The sequence below is a fragment of the Lynx canadensis genome, chromosome B2 (assembly GCF_007474595.2).
Source record: "Lynx canadensis isolate LIC74 chromosome B2, mLynCan4.pri.v2, whole genome shotgun sequence".
Taxonomy (NCBI): domain Eukaryota; kingdom Metazoa; phylum Chordata; class Mammalia; order Carnivora; family Felidae; genus Lynx; species Lynx canadensis.
In genome coordinates, this window is record NC_044307.1 from 18,037,317 (window position 1) to 18,056,162 (window position 18,846).

The following is an 18,846-nucleotide window of genomic DNA, read 5'->3' on the forward strand; positions in this document are numbered from 1 at the left end:
GTGATTATATTTAATTGCGAAAGGGATAATAATTTCTAATAAAATTGGACGGGGCCGAAAGGACCGCGCGGTTAGCGGTGGTAGGGGTGAGGGAGAGGTGCTGAAAGCTGGGCCCCAGGCGCAGCCGCTCGGACCCTGCACAGTGCAGGTTTTTTGTTGTTGTTGTTGTTGCGGAGGGCATCTCCCTGGAGGAGGAGACGGAGAGGAAGGGGAGTGGGGTGGAATGGGGCAGCGGCGGGGGCTGGGGGGTGACTGGGGCAGGGGCGCCCGGCTGGTCTCCGGGGAGATTCCGTCCGCTCACAGGCAGGCGTGCGCTCTAGGAGCAAGTTCGCGGCTTGGAGAGGCCTTTAATACCTGGGTCGGAGCGGCCGGCCGCAGATTGCGGTGCTGGCGAGCAATTGGACTATTGTTGATATGCTAATGAGGCGATTAGGCTGTTGGTAAAGAGCTGGAAAAGGGAAAAGTTTCTACCATTAGAGGGAGATCTCCGAGCGCACACGGGAGCTCTTTCCCTTCTCGCCTCCTCCTCCTCACCCTCCTCCTCCTCGCCCTCCTCCTCCTCCTTTTTGCCCTCCTCCTCCTCCTCCTCCTCGCCCTCCTCGCCCTCCTCCTCCTCCTCCTCCTCTCCCTCCTCCTCCTCCTCCTGCGCTCACCGCCGGCAGCCGGCACTTTGCGCTTACCCAGAGAGTAGCTCCACTTGGGTGCGAGGCGGAGAAGGGGGCAAATCCGTTCACGCCGATCCATGAAAATGCTTTGGAAACTGACGGATAATATCAAGTACGAGGACTGCGAGGTAAGCGCGGCGCCGGGTATCTTTGCGGCCGCAGGCTCGGAGCGCTACCTTCCCGCTCCTCCTCCTCTCCTCGCAGCCAGCTGCGAAATGCGGGTGGGACAAACTTTCCCCAGCGCGGCGCCCGCCTCTCCGATTCGCCCAAAGAACGCAAGGGAGAAGCTGGAGAGGAAGGATGTGGACGCTGCCTTCTTTCATTTCCCTCCTTCGAAGCTCGTGTCCCACTTTCCCCCCCCCCCCTTTTTTTTTTTTCTGACCAGTTTTGGGTCTGCCTAAGAGTGGAGCGAAGACACGAGCTTGGGTTTTTGAAGCAGTTGCTGGCAATTAGGCACGCGTCTGTGCACCCGGCGTGTGTCTCCAGCGAGATCCTGGGGGCTCGAGTCACCAGGAAGAGAAAGGGAAGAGAAAACCCCTTTTCCTCTTTAACTTCCTCTCCGATCTTTAATATTCCTTTTATTGATTCATTTTTTTACTTCCTCCCTATCTTCCCCCTCCCCCCCTTTCTAAAAAGGCTCCTTTCTGTTTGGAGAAGGGGCCCGCACACTTCTCCCTGAGCTGGGTTGCACCTCCCGGTTATGGGGTTCAGTTTGGAATCACTCCTCTCCCACGTTGCTTCGGGGCTCGCTCCAGGTATCTCTGTTACTGAAGAAGTTGTAAGCAGCTTCTCCCTCTGTGGGACACTCGGAGAGCATCCCTGGGGTGGGGGTGGGGAGGCTGCGCGGTGCGGAGCCGGCCGGCCGCGGGGTCCTCCAGCTTCGGACCCTGCAGCCGCCCGGCGCTCGGCTGCGTGACCGTGGGAATCCTGGCGGGGCTGCACGGGGCCTCTGGTGCTCGGAGCCCGCGGGGCCGATAGAGCGCGCCTCATTGGAGCCCGTTTTACAAGCCAGGGTCTCCGGAGCTCGGCTTCTTGCGGCAGCCGGGGAAGCCCCAGCACCGCCGCTCCGCCCGCGGGAGGCGCTGGGAACCCGCCCGGCTGCGGCGGCCGTGAACTCCTTCGCAACCCCCTCTGAAATACGCGGAGGGGTCACGGGAGGGGGAGGGGGGCCGCGGCCGATGATTACCTAAATAGGTGGTAGTCCCTGCCTTTGCTGTGTTGTTTTGTGTTCTCTTTTCTTTTCTGCTCTTTTCTTTCTCTTTGACATTTGGAGCTGGAAATGTCTGGCGCAGAGGTCTGTGCGGGCGCAGCAGCGTGGGTCTTGTCTTCACTTGAAATCAGAACCCGGGTTGAGGTGAACGATGTGTCACCCGTTCCCTTCCCCCTCTCCTTTCCGTCGGCTATTTTAAATCTTTCTCCTTTCCCGGGCCCTCCCTTCACCCCACGGGGCACGAGGTGACATCCCACGGGGACCGGCGCTTCTCTGGGGGGCTCCTGCCGTGCGCGGCGCCGGGCTCAGCGACCCCAGGGCAGACCAGCCGCTTTGTTTTCAGGCCTGGGGTGGGGGGTGGGGGTGGCTCTGCGAACTGGTCCGAGTGCAACTGAGCCCCTCAGTCGAGACCGAATTGTCCCCGCCAGGGCTGCGAGCCCGAGGCTCGGGCATTTCACCCTCGCGGAGGCCGAGCCCTAGGCGGGCGGGGTCCGAACCTCTGCGCGGCGCTGGGCGCCTGCGACACTCAGGTGGGAGGCGAAGAACTTGCTCCCTCTGAGAGGGATCCTGTGGGGGCGCGTGTGAATGTGTGTAAGCGAGGCCAAAAAGAGAGAGAGGAGAACAGAGTGAGGGCCGTTTCAACAACTTTGCGGTGGGCGAGCGCCGGAGCAGGGATTTCGGGTTTCCGAGCCGGCTCGGGGCTGTCTAATTATGTCGGGGCTCTGCAGGGACACGCAGGAGGCGAGGTGCCGCTTGTTCTGACAACCCAGCGGGCGGACTGGCAGCGGCGGCAGCCGGGCCGCGCTGGGAGAGAGCGAGCCGTGTCATCCGGGCGGGGGTGGGGGGTGGGGGTGGGGGCGTCGGGCGGGAGTGGCCCAGCCAGTCGGACGGGTTTGCGCCGGGAGCCGGGAGCCGGTGCCAGCGGCGCCCGGGCTGGGCCGCCTAGCGTCTCTGCGCGCCCCGGGCCGCGTCCCGGCTCCCCCGCCCCGAGCCCCTGCCCCGGAGAGCCGAGGGCGGGGCGGCAGCTGCCGCAGAGCGGAGCGGCCCGGGCCGTCCGAGGGGAGCTCGAGCGGCGGCCGAGGCGAGGGCCGGTGGTGGAGCGGGCGGGCCGGTCCCGGGCGGGGCGCCGGGCCATGGAGCAGCGGCGCGGCGGCGGGCGGCCGAACCCCGAGTCCCAGGCCCGGCTGCGGAGCGGAGGAGCCCGCGGCCGGAGAGGGCCGGGCAGCACCTCCCGTGCCGAGAGCCCGATGAATGCCCGGACGCGGACCCCGGCAGCTCCGGCCCGCGACGCGCGGCCCCCACGGTATCCCGAGGTCTGCCCCAGCCTTTTAGGTCTGATTGTCCTCGCTCGCTTCCTCTCCCCCCCCCCTCGCTCCCTCCCCCTCCCCCGCGGCCTCCCCCTCCGTGCGCTCCGGCTCGGCCCCCTCCCCCTCCTTCCCTCCCTCCCTCTTTCCCTCCCTTCCTCCTCCCGGGCTCTCCCTCCTTTCCTCCCTCCCCTCTCCCCACTCCGGGCTCCCCTCTCTCACCCACACTTTCTTTCTCACACACGCACGCAGACACATTCTCCCTCTCTGCGCTCTCTCCCTCGGTTTCCCTCTCTCCCTCTTTCTCTTTCACTTTTGCATGCCCTGCAACCTTTTAAAATGTTGCCCCTTCCCTGTGATTCGCCAGACGCCGCGCCGCGGCCCCCCGCGCGCTCGCCCGCTCCCTCTCTCGCCCGCTTTTTGTCTCTCGCGCTCCCTCTCCCCACCTCCGATTTGCTACACTGAGGCTCCCGTCAATGGACTGCATTGAGAGCCGGCTCCGGCGCGAGTTGCCTCTCCGCTTCACGCTCGATTTCCAGGCATTCTTCCCTTATTAAGTATTCGTGTAATATTAATAGTCATGAATATCTGCTATTAGGAGGCTCCAGGAACGCTGCCCAGCGCGGTTATTAGAAGCTCAAGCGAAGCCGCCGCTAAGAAAAGAGGGGAGACACGGATTAAGGAACACGCACATACACACAGACACACACACACTTTTTTTTTTTCTTTTTCCTCTTTTGGGGTTTTTTCATTTTTTAAGGAACTTTGAATCCTAACCGCTCGCGGCAGGATAGAGACCGTGGGCTCGACCAGCTGAAGGCGCCGCTCCAATCGGTGGTTCAAGTTCGGATGGACCAGAGCGGGGCTCCAGCGCTCGCGGGAGCGTCTGCGCCGTGACCGGAGTCCTGGGTGGCGCGGGGCTCTCGGCGCCTTTTGTGTGGGGCGCGCTCGGGCGGCGGGGCAGCCGGGCTCTCCAGGCTTGCTTGTTTTTTTCCACCCTGACTCGTTACCCCAGACTCTTCGCAGATGTTAGTTCACAGTTTTTCAGCTATGGTGAGTCCCATCCCCACCCCCATCCCTGTTTTCCTTAGGAATTCTGTTCTGGAAACCGGGTGCGGCGGGGCTGCCCGCAACCTCTGGTTTCGCGCCCAGGTTTCCTTCAGGGCACCCCCCCCCCACCTTTCCATTTGCATTTCTCTCTTTCCTCCTTTCTCTCGCTTTTTTCATTCTTAAAATCGAATGCATTACCCCCTCCCCCCTGCTCGACCTCTCCCGGCGCGCAGTCCTACCTCGCCGCTACTTCCCCAGGCGTGTTCCTCACCACGTTCATCGTTATTTCCTCGCGTATTCACTTGTTCCCGAGGTGTTCTCAACCTTTGGTGCTTAATCCATCTGCAGGAAGAATGCGGCCCGGTGTGCCCCCTACCCTCGGAGCCCGGGGCTCAACCTCCGAGGGTTCGCACTCCCTGGAATCAACTCTGTTCGCCTGTTTTGCAAGCGAATTGCAATACAGGGACATAAAGTCAGGCGTGTCTTCTGCCCTTTGGGGCTGGGGTGCAAGGGGCGGGAGCCTCCGCCCCGGGGTACACCTCTCTCTTTTAAGCCCAACAAGGCTGAATCTTTCTATTTTAAACCTTGACTTGACGTCCCCGTTTCCCCCATCCGTATCCTAAAATCGACCCTGTCGAGAAAAAGGCTCCCAACTGAGGAAGCGGAAAAGACAGACCCCCATCCTGCAGTTAAAACCTTCTTTAAGCTGGTAATTTAAACGTGTGCTTTCGTTGCAGCCCCTCTATGAGATGTTTCTATTTAAATAGTCATGAAATGGTAATGGTCTTTGAACGTGTGTGATTTTTTTTTTCCTCCAAATAAATGAACAGGGTGTAAACAATAACGCAGTGGCAGGCAGGTTCAAATCCGGGGGAAAAAGGAAAGGCCGCTTCTGCTGTTTAATATTTAGCAGGAATTTTCATTTTGCTTAAGGGAGGTTTCACGCTGCAGCTAAACGGAGTGTATTCTGGGAGGCCTTTTTCTGTCTCCCCCCCACCCCCACTTTCAAAGAAACGCCTAAGCAGAGCCTCTTATGCCCCCACATTTGCACCATCTAATTCCCTGCGTTTTGGAAAGAGCCCGCCTCACTTCTGGGGTATTTTCCGAAATGAACAAGTTGGAGCCCATTTCTCTCGGCGGCCTGCCCGTGGGAGTGAGCGGTTCCCCACGCAGTCTTGCGGAGTGGATTTAGAGTGGACAGCTGTAACTCGACGCCTGATTTCTCGTTCTTTCCCCTTCCCCTCTCTCTCCCTCTTGTAGGACCGTCACGACGGCACCAGCAACGGGACGGCACGGTTGCCCCAGCTGGGCACTGTAGGTCAATCTCCCTACACGAGCGCCCCGCCGCTGTCCCACACCCCCAATGCCGACTTCCAGCCCCCCTACTTCCCCCCGCCCTACCAGCCTATCTACCCCCAGTCGCAAGATCCTTACTCCCACGTCAACGACCCCTACAGCCTGAACCCCCTGCACGCCCAGCCGCAGCCGCAGCACCCGGGCTGGCCCGGCCAGAGGCAGAGCCAGGAGTCTGGGCTCCTGCACACGCACCGGGGGCTGCCCCACCAGCTTTCGGGCCTGGATCCTCGCAGGGACTACCGGCGGCACGAAGACCTCCTGCACGGCCCACACGGGCTTAGCTCAGGACTCGGAGACCTCCCGATCCACTCCTTACCTCACGCCATCGAGGACGTCCCGGTAAGAGGCCGCGCGGGGGGCGCGAGAGGGGACCGCAGCCCCTGTTCACCCACCCCAGAGAAGATAATCGGGACGTGCGGCGGGTGGGCCTGAGGTTCCCGCGATGGCGTTTACTTTTCCAAAATTTCATATTATTTTTTGGGGGCGGACGCTTTGAGAACCCACGGCAACGACCGGATTAAAAAAAAAAAAAAAGTAGTTGAGAGTTCTATAGCCTAGAACAAAGGTTCCTGGAGCTCCTGCAAACAATGCCTGCGTTACCATTTCCACCAACGCAGAAATAAATCAGACGAATGTCACCATTAACAATATCTGCCCCTCTCCACGACAGTAAACTGTTTCGATTGGGAGAGGATCTAATTCCACCGCTGCGTCTGGCGTGGGGATTTCTGTCTGTCCTGAAAAAGACGTTAAATCCGACCAGAAGAGCTCATTAAATGCCCCGGCAGTTTAACATAAAGTGTAAACGACACCCTAAGAAAATCATTTTTGCCGGGTTTTATAAGCACTGGTGATAACTAAAAGTTATGTGTGTACCCTACCCTGATTAAAGAATAGTAAGTAGCAAATCGGAGCAGGGGACATTAAAATGCAGCCTCCTTCTCCTCCTAGGGGTGCTAAGTGCTGACCTCATAAATCATTAGCTGGGTTCCCAACGCCTATCAGAACCTGCTACACCCCATATTAAATTAAATGTTTTGAGACTATTGGGCAATACATTATTTGAGTTCTGATTCAGTTATCGATAAATGCAGTTTAAAATGATTTCTGAATAAGCATGGTATTAGCACACTTACTATTTACAATGTAAACCTATTGATAATTTGAAAGTACTTTCTGAAATTAAATTTAAACCAGCATCTCTGTTTCAATTCTACGTATTTATGGTTTCCTCACAACCTTCCTGAAATGGAATTAGAATGAGCCAATAATTTTATTAAAGCTGTAAAGGCTCTGTTAATGCTACTTTTCTTTGGAGAGGAAATGTATCTGGATGTGATTTTTACTAAAATGCTATTTCAAATTAGTGCATCAAATATTGCAGCAATATGTCCGTTGACAGTTTAATGATTACTGCATTAGATTGCAAAGAAAATGGTCAGATGAACTTACCTGCTTGCTTGGTGAATTTAAAACATTATTTAAGTTACATAGGAAAATAGAAAATTTATTACAGCTCTCACTTGGCCCAGTTAATCACTGAAATTTGTTGGTTATGTTGAGCAGCCTTGCATGGAAAGCAACAAAGTAGGCACTTGATCCACTGTGGGATTTAGTAAGCATGGTGTGCGTTTGTCTGCGCTCATAAATGTTTTTGGAGACCGATACTAAACGGTACATTTCTTGGGAAGTAAAATGAGAGAAGCAATAGTTGAGAAAAGCGCAATTAAAAAACCAACCTGGAAGTTGTGATCATTTTAGTTCCCCTTCCCAAAGAGCCTCTGAATCCTTTCCCTAGCCTGCTCTGTGGAAATATTTGAATTGCAAAATGCATTGCAACCTTTTGGAATTACTGTGAATTAGGATTGCTCTCCTTTGCAGAAATTCCAAAGTGGCTGGTGTGAATTCTTAGCACCTGTATAGTCACTCTTTGTGGTGAAATTAGTCAGTAGGAGAAATTAACCAAAAGATCATATAAAAGCAAGGAAACTCAGTTGCAGCTCTTCCCCCCACCCTCCCCCACCTATTAAGAAAAAAATTCTTTCAAAGGAATTTGGGTCAGGAAAAGGGTTGTTTTCAATTTTCCCATTGCTGCAACAGTTAACCTTTAATAAGAATGACTGCTAAATATTTAAGAAAATCAAATTGATGGTGAAAATTATTTAATCATTAATATCTCAGTGGGGTTTTAAACTTAACAGTCTTCCCTGTATGGACAAGGTCTAGAAATAACACAAATAAAAGTATTATGCCACACTACATTTACTTTATGGGTTGAGGGTGCATGCATAAAGGGATCATATTTCCCCATATAGTTAAAACACAAGAACTGCAGCAGTAGTCATTTCTGAACATTTCTCAATTTAATTATACTTAAATCCAGAAGCACTTTAGGCAAGTTACAAATGAGAGCATTGAGTATAATAAAACCTGTAATAAAGCAACTTAGTACCATCCACCCGGAATCATTGCGATCAGGCACAATTAACAGGAGCATAAATCCAAGACAGAATGGAAAATGTTCGAATCAGTATTATTGTTGGACAAAGACTAGAGAAGGAAGTAATAGTTTTTTAAATGGTAATGCCTGTGTTTGGTAACGATTGCGAAATCTTGTATCTCAGCAGCCCTGGTGCTAATTTGTAAACACAGCCAGACATTATATTGCCTGTCAGTTTCTGCATTAGAAAACATGATTTCATTTTACTTTCTAATCACGTTTTGACTCTAGCACACACGTATACCCATCCATCTGTAAAAAAAAAAAAAAAAAGAGAGAGAGAGAGAAGAAAAAAATAAGAAAAAAACCCAACAAATCTGCTGCTGGACAACAGGGGGGATAAAACCGCAAAGGTTTTGTTTTTTGTATTTTTTTTTAAACCATTTTCATATTCCTTTCTGATACCCGGTTTAGGCAGTAGTCTTCTTTAAAAAATTATTTTTAGTGTTCCATAAGTGAAGGTGTGTATATGCATTTGCTTTTTATCACACTACCTAAAACGTTTAAAATGCTCCCTTGTTACTCCCGCCTCTGTCATTTCTATTGTGTTTCTCTGGCTTTTGCTGCCCGAACACTCAAATCGCTAAGGTCCGAAGCCGCTGAGGCGCCAAAATAAAGCCAGGTGTATTTTTAAAGGTTGAACTGACTTTGTGAGAAAGATTAGGTGCTCCAAAACTTGGTTTCATTTCCAAAGAAAGTTTTATTCCCCACCCCCACCTCCTTCAAACATGGATTATTTGCTGGGGGAGGAGAAATGGGCCGTGGGTGTGCAGTGAAACCTCTTGAGTTGCAAAGCCTCAAATTCCAATAAGCCAAGATGAGATGTTTATATATAAATGTCACTATTTGGGAGGGGGAAATTTTGATTCTAACCCTTCCCCTCCCCCCATGTTGCATGGAATATTCATTTCCTTTTGTTTTGATTATACACTTACATCCATGTGTATCCTTTTGTTGCAGCATGTAGAAGACCCGGGTATTAACATCCCAGATCAAACTGTAATTAAGAAAGGTAAGCCATTTCCTTCTACATTCCAGGCATGTCCTTACAGGCATAGTGCTATTTAAAAGAACTTGCAGAGCTGTATTTATTTTTTTCAAATAGGATTTCCTAAAGGCTCAGAATTAGCAAATAGATGGGCTTGGAACAGCAATGCTTAAGTGATCGGCTCTCAGTATGTTAGTAATGGCAACAGGCTAGCCTTGTTCATGATTTGACCATTTAATTTAGTTTAATGATACATGGACAAACACATGAAACGTGTAAGAGTCGAACTGATTTGGAAGTGGCATTTCAGTTTTCAAATGGTTTAATAGTTTAGTTCATCTGTTGTGTGCGTGGCTATGAGTGTTAAGAAGGGGGTATAATGCTAAAACGGTGCAAATAATTCAACGTTAACAGAAGGGCAGTTGTGTCTTTGGTAACACTCCTTAGCAGAGGAAGAAGAAACTTTCATGTTCTTCAATTTAATTTCTCATTAGCTGTTTAAGGGGTTTTAAACTTTGTGAATTAGGTTAACAAAAATTTGGCTTTTGGTTAAAATTAGCATCTTGAAAATGTCGGGATTATTAGCATAATTGTTCAGAGCAGAAATTGTTTTTAAAAAGTGTCAAGTGACTTGGATGGATTTGTAATTTGTATTGTGTTTAGTGAGTAGAAATAAAGTTTACTGGATTAAATGCTATTCACAGCAGCTTTTTTTGTTGTTGTTATGGTGGCAATGTTACATTTCAGGATTCTAGGCACCACCAGAGGACGATGCTATATAAAACTGTTCTCATTTCTAACCCCAATCAGTATATTGTTAGCCAGTTTAAAGTTTCATTTTTTGCATCTGTGAAGTCTTTGTCACGTCAAATTAGATGTGCAAGGGATAAATCTTAAGAGATGCTCTTTCCAAGTCGACATGATAATTGGCTCTTTTATTAGTAATCTCTCAAGAGTTCGTTTAACTCCTATTGTCTCTATTAGCCTCCCCAGAGCTATTAATGTCACAAGTGATCTATCCAAAACCTAGAGTCCCCTACCTCCCCATACGTCTAGAATATCCCCATTAAAGAGGGAGGAGTACTGTGAATAGAATGTGTGCATATTATTATATATGTCTCCTTGTGGAATTTTAAAATACAAATGCATACTGTACTTAAATGGTTGTGAATGCATCTGAACTCTATTGGTGTTGAGAAATGTAACATGGTAGTACACTTTCTGCTGGCCTTGGCTTTTTTCTCTAACTATGGTGGGGCCGACCATGAAGAGCTTATGATTTGAACCAGCAAGAATATATCCTCTCCCCTTCCCAATGAGTACTCTTAAGCAGACAAGGGTATTAACGATTTGCTGGACAACAGGGCATACTGCTAATATCCTATGGTAGGCCTATTTATCCTTTTTTTTCTCCCAGTTCAAAATGGGGCTTTGGGATGGATTTCCATAACTCGGGTCTTTTTCACAACTAAACCTAGGAAAGGGCTTATTCCTCAAAAGGATGGGTGGGGCACGTGTGGTGTGTGACAAGCGAATCGACCGCCTCCCAGCTTGGTGCCTTAACTGCAATGCTCACTTACAGGCCGCTTCAGCCACCTAAACTCTCTGCTGATTTTAATTATAGGTCTCTGAAGCAATCTCTTCCCAACACTAAGCCCCCCACCCCCCACCCCCCCAAAACTCCAAAGTACACACAGCTTGCTCTCGGGTGTGCAAACGTAATCCCCTCCCCTGCACCCTGACCCTATGCTCCAGCACCTCAACTGGGGCCACTGTCCTCGGATGAGAGCCCAGGGGGTCACAATGTCACTACCATTTGTAGACAGCACCCTTGCGGCTAACAGGAAAGGGTTCAGCCGGAAGCTCGGGCCTGGCTGGTGGCGCGAGGTGGGGGCGCCTGCCGGCCGCCGGGTGAGGTGCGCCGAGGGCCAGAGGCTCGATCCCCAGGACTGGCGAACACCAGGGAATAGGAGAGAAGAGGGGATTTTCTGGGCTGGCAGGAAACGGGGGGGTTGCAGCGCAAGCCCGGGCGAGCGCCGGGGTCGGGAAGGACTTGGGAGTGACCCTCGACGCCCACACGCAGCTTCCCCGTCTATCTCCGCAGGCCCCGTGTCCCTGTCCAAATCCAACAGCAACGCCGTCTCCGCCATCCCCATAAACAAGGACAACCTCTTCGGCGGCGTCGTGAACCCCAACGAAGTCTTCTGTTCAGTTCCGGGTCGCCTCTCGCTCCTCAGCTCCACCTCGAAGTACAAGGTCACGGTGGCGGAAGTACAGCGGCGCCTCTCACCGCCCGAGTGTCTCAACGCTTCGCTGCTGGGCGGAGTGCTGCGGAGGTGAGGCCCGGCTCCGCCCAGCCCGCCCCGCCTCGCGGCCGCGGGAAACACTGCGCCTGCGCGGGGGCGACGACGCAAACGGGCCTCGCGCCACGGCCCTCCCTTCGCGGGAAAAGAAAGGGGCGGGGAGAAGAGCGCCAAACCCGGTGGGTGGGAGCTGGGGGCGGGACGAGGCGGCGCGCGCTTGCGCCCTTCGCAGGCTTCCCGCGCGCTCGGCGTTCTGGCGCGCGCCCGGGTCCGCCGCCGCAGCGCGCTCCCCGCGCCCTCCGCCCCCAACCCAACTCCCCGCGCGCACGCGCAGCTCTTTGCACCGCGCGTTCAGTCCCGGCTGCTGCAGCGGCGGGGCGCCGTGCAGCCACCTTTTTACTCCCGCGAACACCTTGCAAACCCTGAAAAACTTCCTCTCAGGCGCCTTACTTTGCCTTACCTCCGTGTAGGGTCTCCGACGGAAATCCACCGCCCCTTGAATAGATAGGGTTTTTAAGTGGAAGACGGTGGCTTTCTCTTGAGTCCGCCGCCCTTCCTGCCCCCTCCGCTTCCCCCCCCCCCCCGTCACTGTCACCCCTGGCCAGACGGCGACTCCCCGTGCCTAAGGCACACGCATTAGTGGTTCCCGTGTACTGCGGCCGCGATGTGCTCCAGGCAGTGTGCAAGATACGGTTACGTGCATCATTCTGTGTAGTCGTTGCCCACGAGTGCGTGTTACATACGTGGCTAGGGATACACATCTCACCCCTGCGAGGCCGGAATGATTCGTTTCGTAGATAAGATTTTATAAGGGTCTGCAAGGTGAAGCACCTTCCCTTAGGGCAGATTTCTCCCTCCCTTGAGCTGCATCCTCCTAGGGTTCCACCCAACTTTGTGAGTGGTGGGTGTTGGGTGGAAGTTTCCCACCTGATCTTTTCCTTTTTTTTTTTCTTTTTAAATAAGAAAGTAGACCAAGAACTTCTATTTTGCCATTTATTCATTTGTGTATCTGTGGACCCACAGGCCCACTCTGATGGGTATATCCCATGCAAAACCTTACAAAGCCGTTTTTGGAAGGTTTTAACATCAGTTTTTCTAATCTTTTCTTTCTCCTCCAGTCATTTTGCTTCCCTTTGTAATCTTTCACTGACAGAGATCTGAATCCGCCCTCTGCTTTTTCCTCCCCTTCCCCCATCCCCAATATTGGAGACTGTTTACCTAGGGGAGTATAATCTAATCCACACAATTAAAGAGCACTTGAGTAGGGAATAAAATCTGAAATTAATTAATTTGCTGTTTTATTTAAACAATTTATCTTAACCACTTTCTGATTATGGGAGTCTATTTAGACATCTATTTAGAACCACCCCCATTGTCGCTGAAATCAGTGAAATTTTTAAAGGCTGATCTCAGCTTTTGACATTTCCAGTTAGGCTGGTGACATGGCATGTAAACAGTTGGTGAAATGAATTTCCCACCGGGGCTAAAGCCAGAGCAAGAAACGTGAGAGTGATGATAACTTTGGTTACTCTGAACAACCTAACAGCAGTCCTTGCAAAGACAATTTAAAGACCCCACTGGGATTTGTGTGATTGTAACAACAGGGAAAATATACACCAATCAGTTGAACTCAAGAATACCTCAAACCCTAGAGATGAGAGTTGTGTTTGTTTGTTTGTGGTTCTTCTTTAGAGATTTGGGAAATCAAACCCTTCTAACCTGCCATGGTTGCCGCAATCATAACTGCACGCGGGGGTGCTTCACAGTCAAGCATTTGTCTTCTATGATCTTTCTGTACCATTCCTTCCTAGATTTCCCTCCCTTAAGTATCTCGGGGCCACGATTCTTGACTGTGAAAAGGACATTTTAGGAAGTTTTCAAAATGAAAATAATGTGATGTAGAGCAACCCCGTGTTTTCTCAATCCCTTTCTTGCATATATTTGTGAAACAGGGCGAAGTCTAAAAATGGAGGAAGATCTTTAAGAGAAAAACTGGACAAAATAGGATTAAATCTGCCAGCAGGGAGACGTAAAGCTGCCAATGTCACTCTGCTCACATCACTAGTGGAGGGTAAGCGAGTCCACTTGCTAACAAGAAGGGAACTGTCTTGTGGGAAAATGGATAATACTTAGTGGCCATTTGGTTGTGTTTTGTGTCAACTGGGCAGTTTCGTTTTTTCCAGAGTCTGTAATGGAAGTGAACGGAATCCTTGCATGTTGAAAAACTATTTGCATATACTCCTGTCCTCCTTTTTTCTTTCCCTCTGCCACAAAATTCCACCTCCGTAGCTCAATATGGACCTAAACAATGTGAAAATTTAAGAACTGCATATATCCCAAGTTCCTGTCTCCTTCAGAGAGCTCAGCAGTAAATCACTTAAGCTATTCTGACATCTGCGTTTGAGAAATGCGTGACCATTACTTCCTGAATTAATTTGGGAATCTTTGACCTGCATCCTGATTTAAGACCGTCCTGAAAGCTCAGGGTTATATGCCCTTTCAGGTTTTTGTTTTCCAAACATATGCTCCCTTATCTCTTATTTAATTGTGCTTCTCTAGTGGAGGGGAAGAAAAGTGAGCAATTTTAGATTTTGAATTGTTTGGCTAGGAAAGAAAAAAGAAATGGAAGCATGCAGAAAGTTTCTCATGGCAGTTTTTAACACACACACACACACACACACACACACACACACTTCCAAACCCTTCAAAACAAAAGCTACTCCTGTTCTCACTCCATGCTATAGATACCCTGTCACCAGAACCCACTTACATTCCTGCTTCCTCTAGATTCCTGTTAACTTTTTCTGATACTGAATTGGCTTAAGTTTAGATGTGCTGGGAATGAATGTGTAAGCTTTCTTGTGTTTTCCTATGCGTTAGGTTGAAGATGTTTTATGCCCATATGAAAAAAAAAAGACACATTACCAGGTAGATTTCAAAACTGCCATTTCTATTTCAAGAAGGCATTTTGTCTTATTTACATCTTGCACTTGAGGAGATACATTACAATTGGACTTGAGCTCCAGCTTATAAATAACTAAAAAAAAAGTTTAAACCCGTAAATTTGAGAAAGAATCCTATGAAGCATTTGTTAATGGCGTTGAGGACGATACTATAATTGTTAAATAATAAGCGAGTGTTCAGTGCCAGAAACTCAACTACAGTAGCATTACGTTAAAAATAACATCAGTACATAAGAGAACCCACTATCCAACCCCCCCCCCCCCGCCCGCGAGAATTACATGCAAAGGAAATGATAGCAGTGGCAGTAGTGGATTCGGGTATAGTGTGAGCAGTGTGAGTGAGTGTATGGGCTTGGGGGTTGAGTCCTGTAGCAGGGAGGCAGTTTCTGGAGAACTGTTATTGTTTGCGATCCGCTCCATTTTATGGAAACGAGCTCTGCAGAGAGGGCTTTGATGCTCTAATTGGCGCATGCGTTCTTCCGGAGCTGGAGCTAATGGCAGGAAGCCCTGCAGTAAAAACCAACTGGTTCAGGAAATTAAAACCAAAGATTCGAAAATCAACAACACAGACAGACTCAGTGGAGTGACCCTCAAATCCTCTTGGTTAATCGGTTTGGATGAACAGATAATTATATGCGATCAAGTTAAAATGTAAACCTTTAGTTGTTCCCTCGAAGAAAAGCTCAGCGAGTAATTATGAATATCATTTATGAATGTGTTGATAGGTGTGAGGTTGGAGTACAAGAAACATTTAAAAAGAGAAGTTGGGAAAATGTCATCAGGGTGGGGGAGGGGACTCGCGGGTGGGGGAGGGGACTTACATTTTCAATCCCTCTTGGCCTTCTAGGCCAAGTGGCCATTTTTTTTTTTTTCTGATAAATTCATCTGCCAGATACTACAGAGAAGGAAATAAAATTCCTGAAATGAGAAAACAAGTAGTTTGTGTTTTCTTCAACATCTGGATTAAGAAAATAAGGGAGTTGGGAGGAAATTTTGATCTCGGCTCTTCTCAACCTTTTGTCGCACTGCCTCTCCTCTCTCCCCTCTTGCCAGGAGAAGCCGTCCACCTAGCCAGGGACTTTGGGTACGTGTGCGAAACCGAATTTCCTGCCAAAGCAGTAGCTGAATTTCTCAACCGACAACATTCCGATCCCAATGAGCAAGTGACAAGAAAAAACATGCTCCTGGCTACAAAGTAAGGCATTTACCTTACCTCTTCCGGGGTCTCTCTGTGTCTGTTGTGCAGAGAAACAAAAATCGAAATTGTTTCTGGTCTCCCCAGCTTCCCCCCCCCCCCCCCCCCCCCCCGCTTCTTTTGTGTTAATCAGCTTTGTTGTTGTAAATAACTGAAATTAACAACATGCTCTTATTAAACCATACCGTTTTAAAGGGGAAGTGTAGGCGGGATTGTCCTGTGTTTCCATCTTAATCCTCTCTTCTGCTCCACCTCATTTTTTAAAAAATGAGTGTGTGGGGGGGGGGAGGGGGGTAATGTAGGGATTTGACAGAAGCTCAGTGTGAATTGGTGACTCTGTCTTTTCAGAAAGCCCAGCATCAAGTCCTTAAATGGGGACCAGGCTTGCCTATATCAGTTTTTGTCTCCTATCAGTATGGTCTCTGAGGGCAAGGATTAAGCAATGGTCTGCAAAATGTGCAAGCCAGGAGTCCTAGTTTCAACCTTAATCCCTTATCCCATTTCTTGCCTTTCTTTCTCCTCCCTCCTCAAAAGTGACACACACACACACACACACACACACACACCCCCACCCACAAGTCTTAGCCTACAGGCGAGATGTCAAATAGGTTTCAAAATGGCCCAAGTTATATTCCCATCAGTGCTTGGGCTGAATAGGCCCCTCCAGGTGGTGTGTGAAAAGAAAATTACTGTTTTGATATGTTTTCTGGAAATTAAAAGGCCTGTTCGGAAGCCCTTAATTATCAAAGTCTGTGTCACAGGAGGGCATGGAACCAGAGGGCAGAGGCTGGGGCCTCAGGCGGGATAGTTTCTGACCTGAGGGCATCAGCTGGACTTGGAGAAGGAGGCCTAGCAGTGCTCCCCATTCTCCCCCCCCCCCCCCCCGCACCCCCTCCAGGCTGCTGCTGCCTCAGGGAGGCCCCAGCAAGTCCTTCCTTCCCAGATTCAGAGACAGCTTCCAGCATACAGGCCTCATCTGCCTGTATTTCTGACTTTTCGAGACCCTTTTTGAAATGCCAACTTTTTCTCTTCCCTTAGCTTCCTAAGCCCACCCGTATTCACAGTTTCCCTAGAGATTTTTCCGGGGCTGAGGGTTGGGGGGTGGGAAAAGAGGTGGAAGGAGAAATTGAAATTGAAGGGTCGATTTCTTCTCAAAAATCAGTCTGAGTTGTCCCCAGGTAACAGGTTTTCTGTGACCTTTTTTTTTTTTTAAGGCAAAATAATCCCAAGAAAAGTTTTGCCTTCCTGTCTGCATCCAACCTGATTTGCAGGTGAATGAGTGGAGACCATCCCACCAACTGAGGTCTCTCTAGACCTCTAGAGCAGGGAGAGGGTCTGTCTAGTATTTTGAACAGGACAGCTGATGGCTGTGTGCTATTGGCCATTGGCGAGATGCCTGTGTTCCTGACTCCTGCCTGTCTTATTCTCTTTTGTTTCTCTTCTAACATGTGAAATGTGTTTCTGTGTCTGGGGCGTTTGGTATGAGTGAGAAAAGAGGCGGTTAGCAGTTAAGGGTAGCTGAGGGGTGAGAGCGAGAGGAGAGAGAGAGAGAGAGAGCGAGAGACATTTGTGAAGGCAGGAAAGGCATGCATTGATGGAAGGAGCCATGTTTCAGTGGACACTGAGGGGTGACTCGGTCTTTCCCCAAGTCTGTCTCTGGGGCCTTGGGTCAGGTCGGGGTTCCCCGGAATCCCCTGGGGGTGACTGCAGGGAGAAGGGTTTTCTCTTTGCTGCTGGTACTGCCCACAGGGGAGCCTCATCTCTCTCTCTCTCTCTCTCTTTCTCCCTCCCCCACCACTCTCTCTGTCTGTCTCTCTGTCTCTCTCTCTTTCTCTGCTTCACTTGTGCTGCAGACAGATATGCAAAGAGTTCACTGACCTGCTGGCTCAGGACCGATCTCCCCTGGGGAACTCACGGCCCAACCCCATCCTGGAGCCCGGCATCCAGAGCTGTTTGACCCACTTCAACCTCATCTCCCACGGCTTCGGCAGCCCAGCGGTGTGCGCCGCGGTCACGGCCCTGCAGAACTATCTCACCGAGGCCCTCAAGGCCATGGACAAAATGTACCTCAGCAACAACCCCAACAGCCACACGGACAACAGCGCCAAAAGCAGTGACAAAGAGGAGAAACACAGAAAGTGAGGCTGTCCTCCCGCCCTGCGTCTCCCCGCCCAGCGAGCCCACCCACTCGGTCGTCTCCCCCCACCTACCACCGCAGGCAGGTGACAGCTTCGGAATCAGCGAACCCCACTGCTGCTACTGCTGTTGCTGCTGCCGCCGCCCGCCACCCACAGCCCTCCAGAGTCCGGGGGCCCTCTCTCTTCCGGCAGCGGGACCGCCCCTGCTGACTCCGCCCCCCCTGCCTCGACTTCCCCTCCCCCCGCCCCCCACCAGCACCAACTCCCCCGCCCTTTGCCCTCCTGTGGAGCCTAAGAGAACAGAACAGGCCTCGAAGCCAGCAAAGAAAAGTTCTGTCCAAGTGTGTGAACCTTTTTTAAAAAACAAAAACACAAAACAGAAAAACCAACAGGAACCCAACAGTGACAACCACCACAAAAAAAAAAAAAAAAAAAGAAAAACATTTTTTTTTTTTTCTAAAAAAAAGAACATAAAAATGAAAAAAAAAAAAAAGATACGAGCTTCATGGGACTGAGTCACCACCTTCCCTTACATACTTCGGTTCAGATTGTAGCCATACTAAAAAAAAAAAAAAAAAAAAAAAAAAAAAAAGGCCAAAAGGATAATGACATTTTTATCAGTATTGTGAATAAACTTGAACACAAACACAGGAATTTCCATGTCATGTCTTCAGTTGTAGAAGTTTTTCCTCTTCAAGGTAAAGCGACCAACTTGAACTTTCTCTGGCAACACGATTCACAGTTATATAAGGGAATCAGTGTTCACGTCTCTGTATATATTTATTTATGTGTAATTTAATGGGAATTGTAAATATGGTGAGTCTGTTTTAAGCCTCTTTTTTTTTTTTTTTTAATTTATCTGGTGATCTCGTTTACCTCTTGTTTAGTGGGTTTTGAATCTTCCCTATTAGTTCTTCATGTGGTTCATGGTACTTATTTAGAAATTCAAGGTTTGGGGGATTTTTTTTTTTTCCCCTCTGGGATTCATGAATTTAGCCCTGTTGTAGCATGTTAAAGACGACAAGGAGACAGCTGAACGAAGAAAAAAAAAAAAAAAAGCCAACTAAATTTTATATATAATTAGTATTACATTTAGCTTTCCATCGAACTGAAAGAAAAAAAGTGATATCGGACCCTGGAAAGAGTTTTAAACTTGAGGGTTTGATGACCCTTC

General features: G+C 49.8%; 1 protein-coding gene across 2 annotated transcripts; it reads left to right on the top strand.

Annotated features, from left to right (window-relative positions):
• Window positions 1-592: 592 nt before the first annotated feature.
• TFAP2A (transcription factor AP-2 alpha) lies at window positions 593-18,264 on the top strand. 2 transcript variants are annotated; one of them, XM_030314868.2, is made up of 7 exons: window positions 593-793; window positions 5,490-5,924; window positions 9,046-9,097; window positions 11,178-11,409; window positions 13,329-13,447; window positions 15,393-15,534; window positions 17,388-18,264. In XM_030314868.2, the coding sequence occupies exons 1-7, from the start codon at window positions 743-745 to the stop codon at window positions 17,674-17,676; spliced, it is 1,320 nt and encodes a 439-aa protein (XP_030170728.1). In that variant the 5' UTR covers window positions 593-742; the 3' UTR covers window positions 17,677-18,264. The 2 variants fall into 2 exon arrangements, with proteins under 2 accessions (XP_030170728.1, XP_030170730.1); XM_030314870.1 differs by having other exon boundaries at window positions 633-793; window positions 17,392-17,566.
• Window positions 18,265-18,846: the final 582 nt, after the last annotated feature.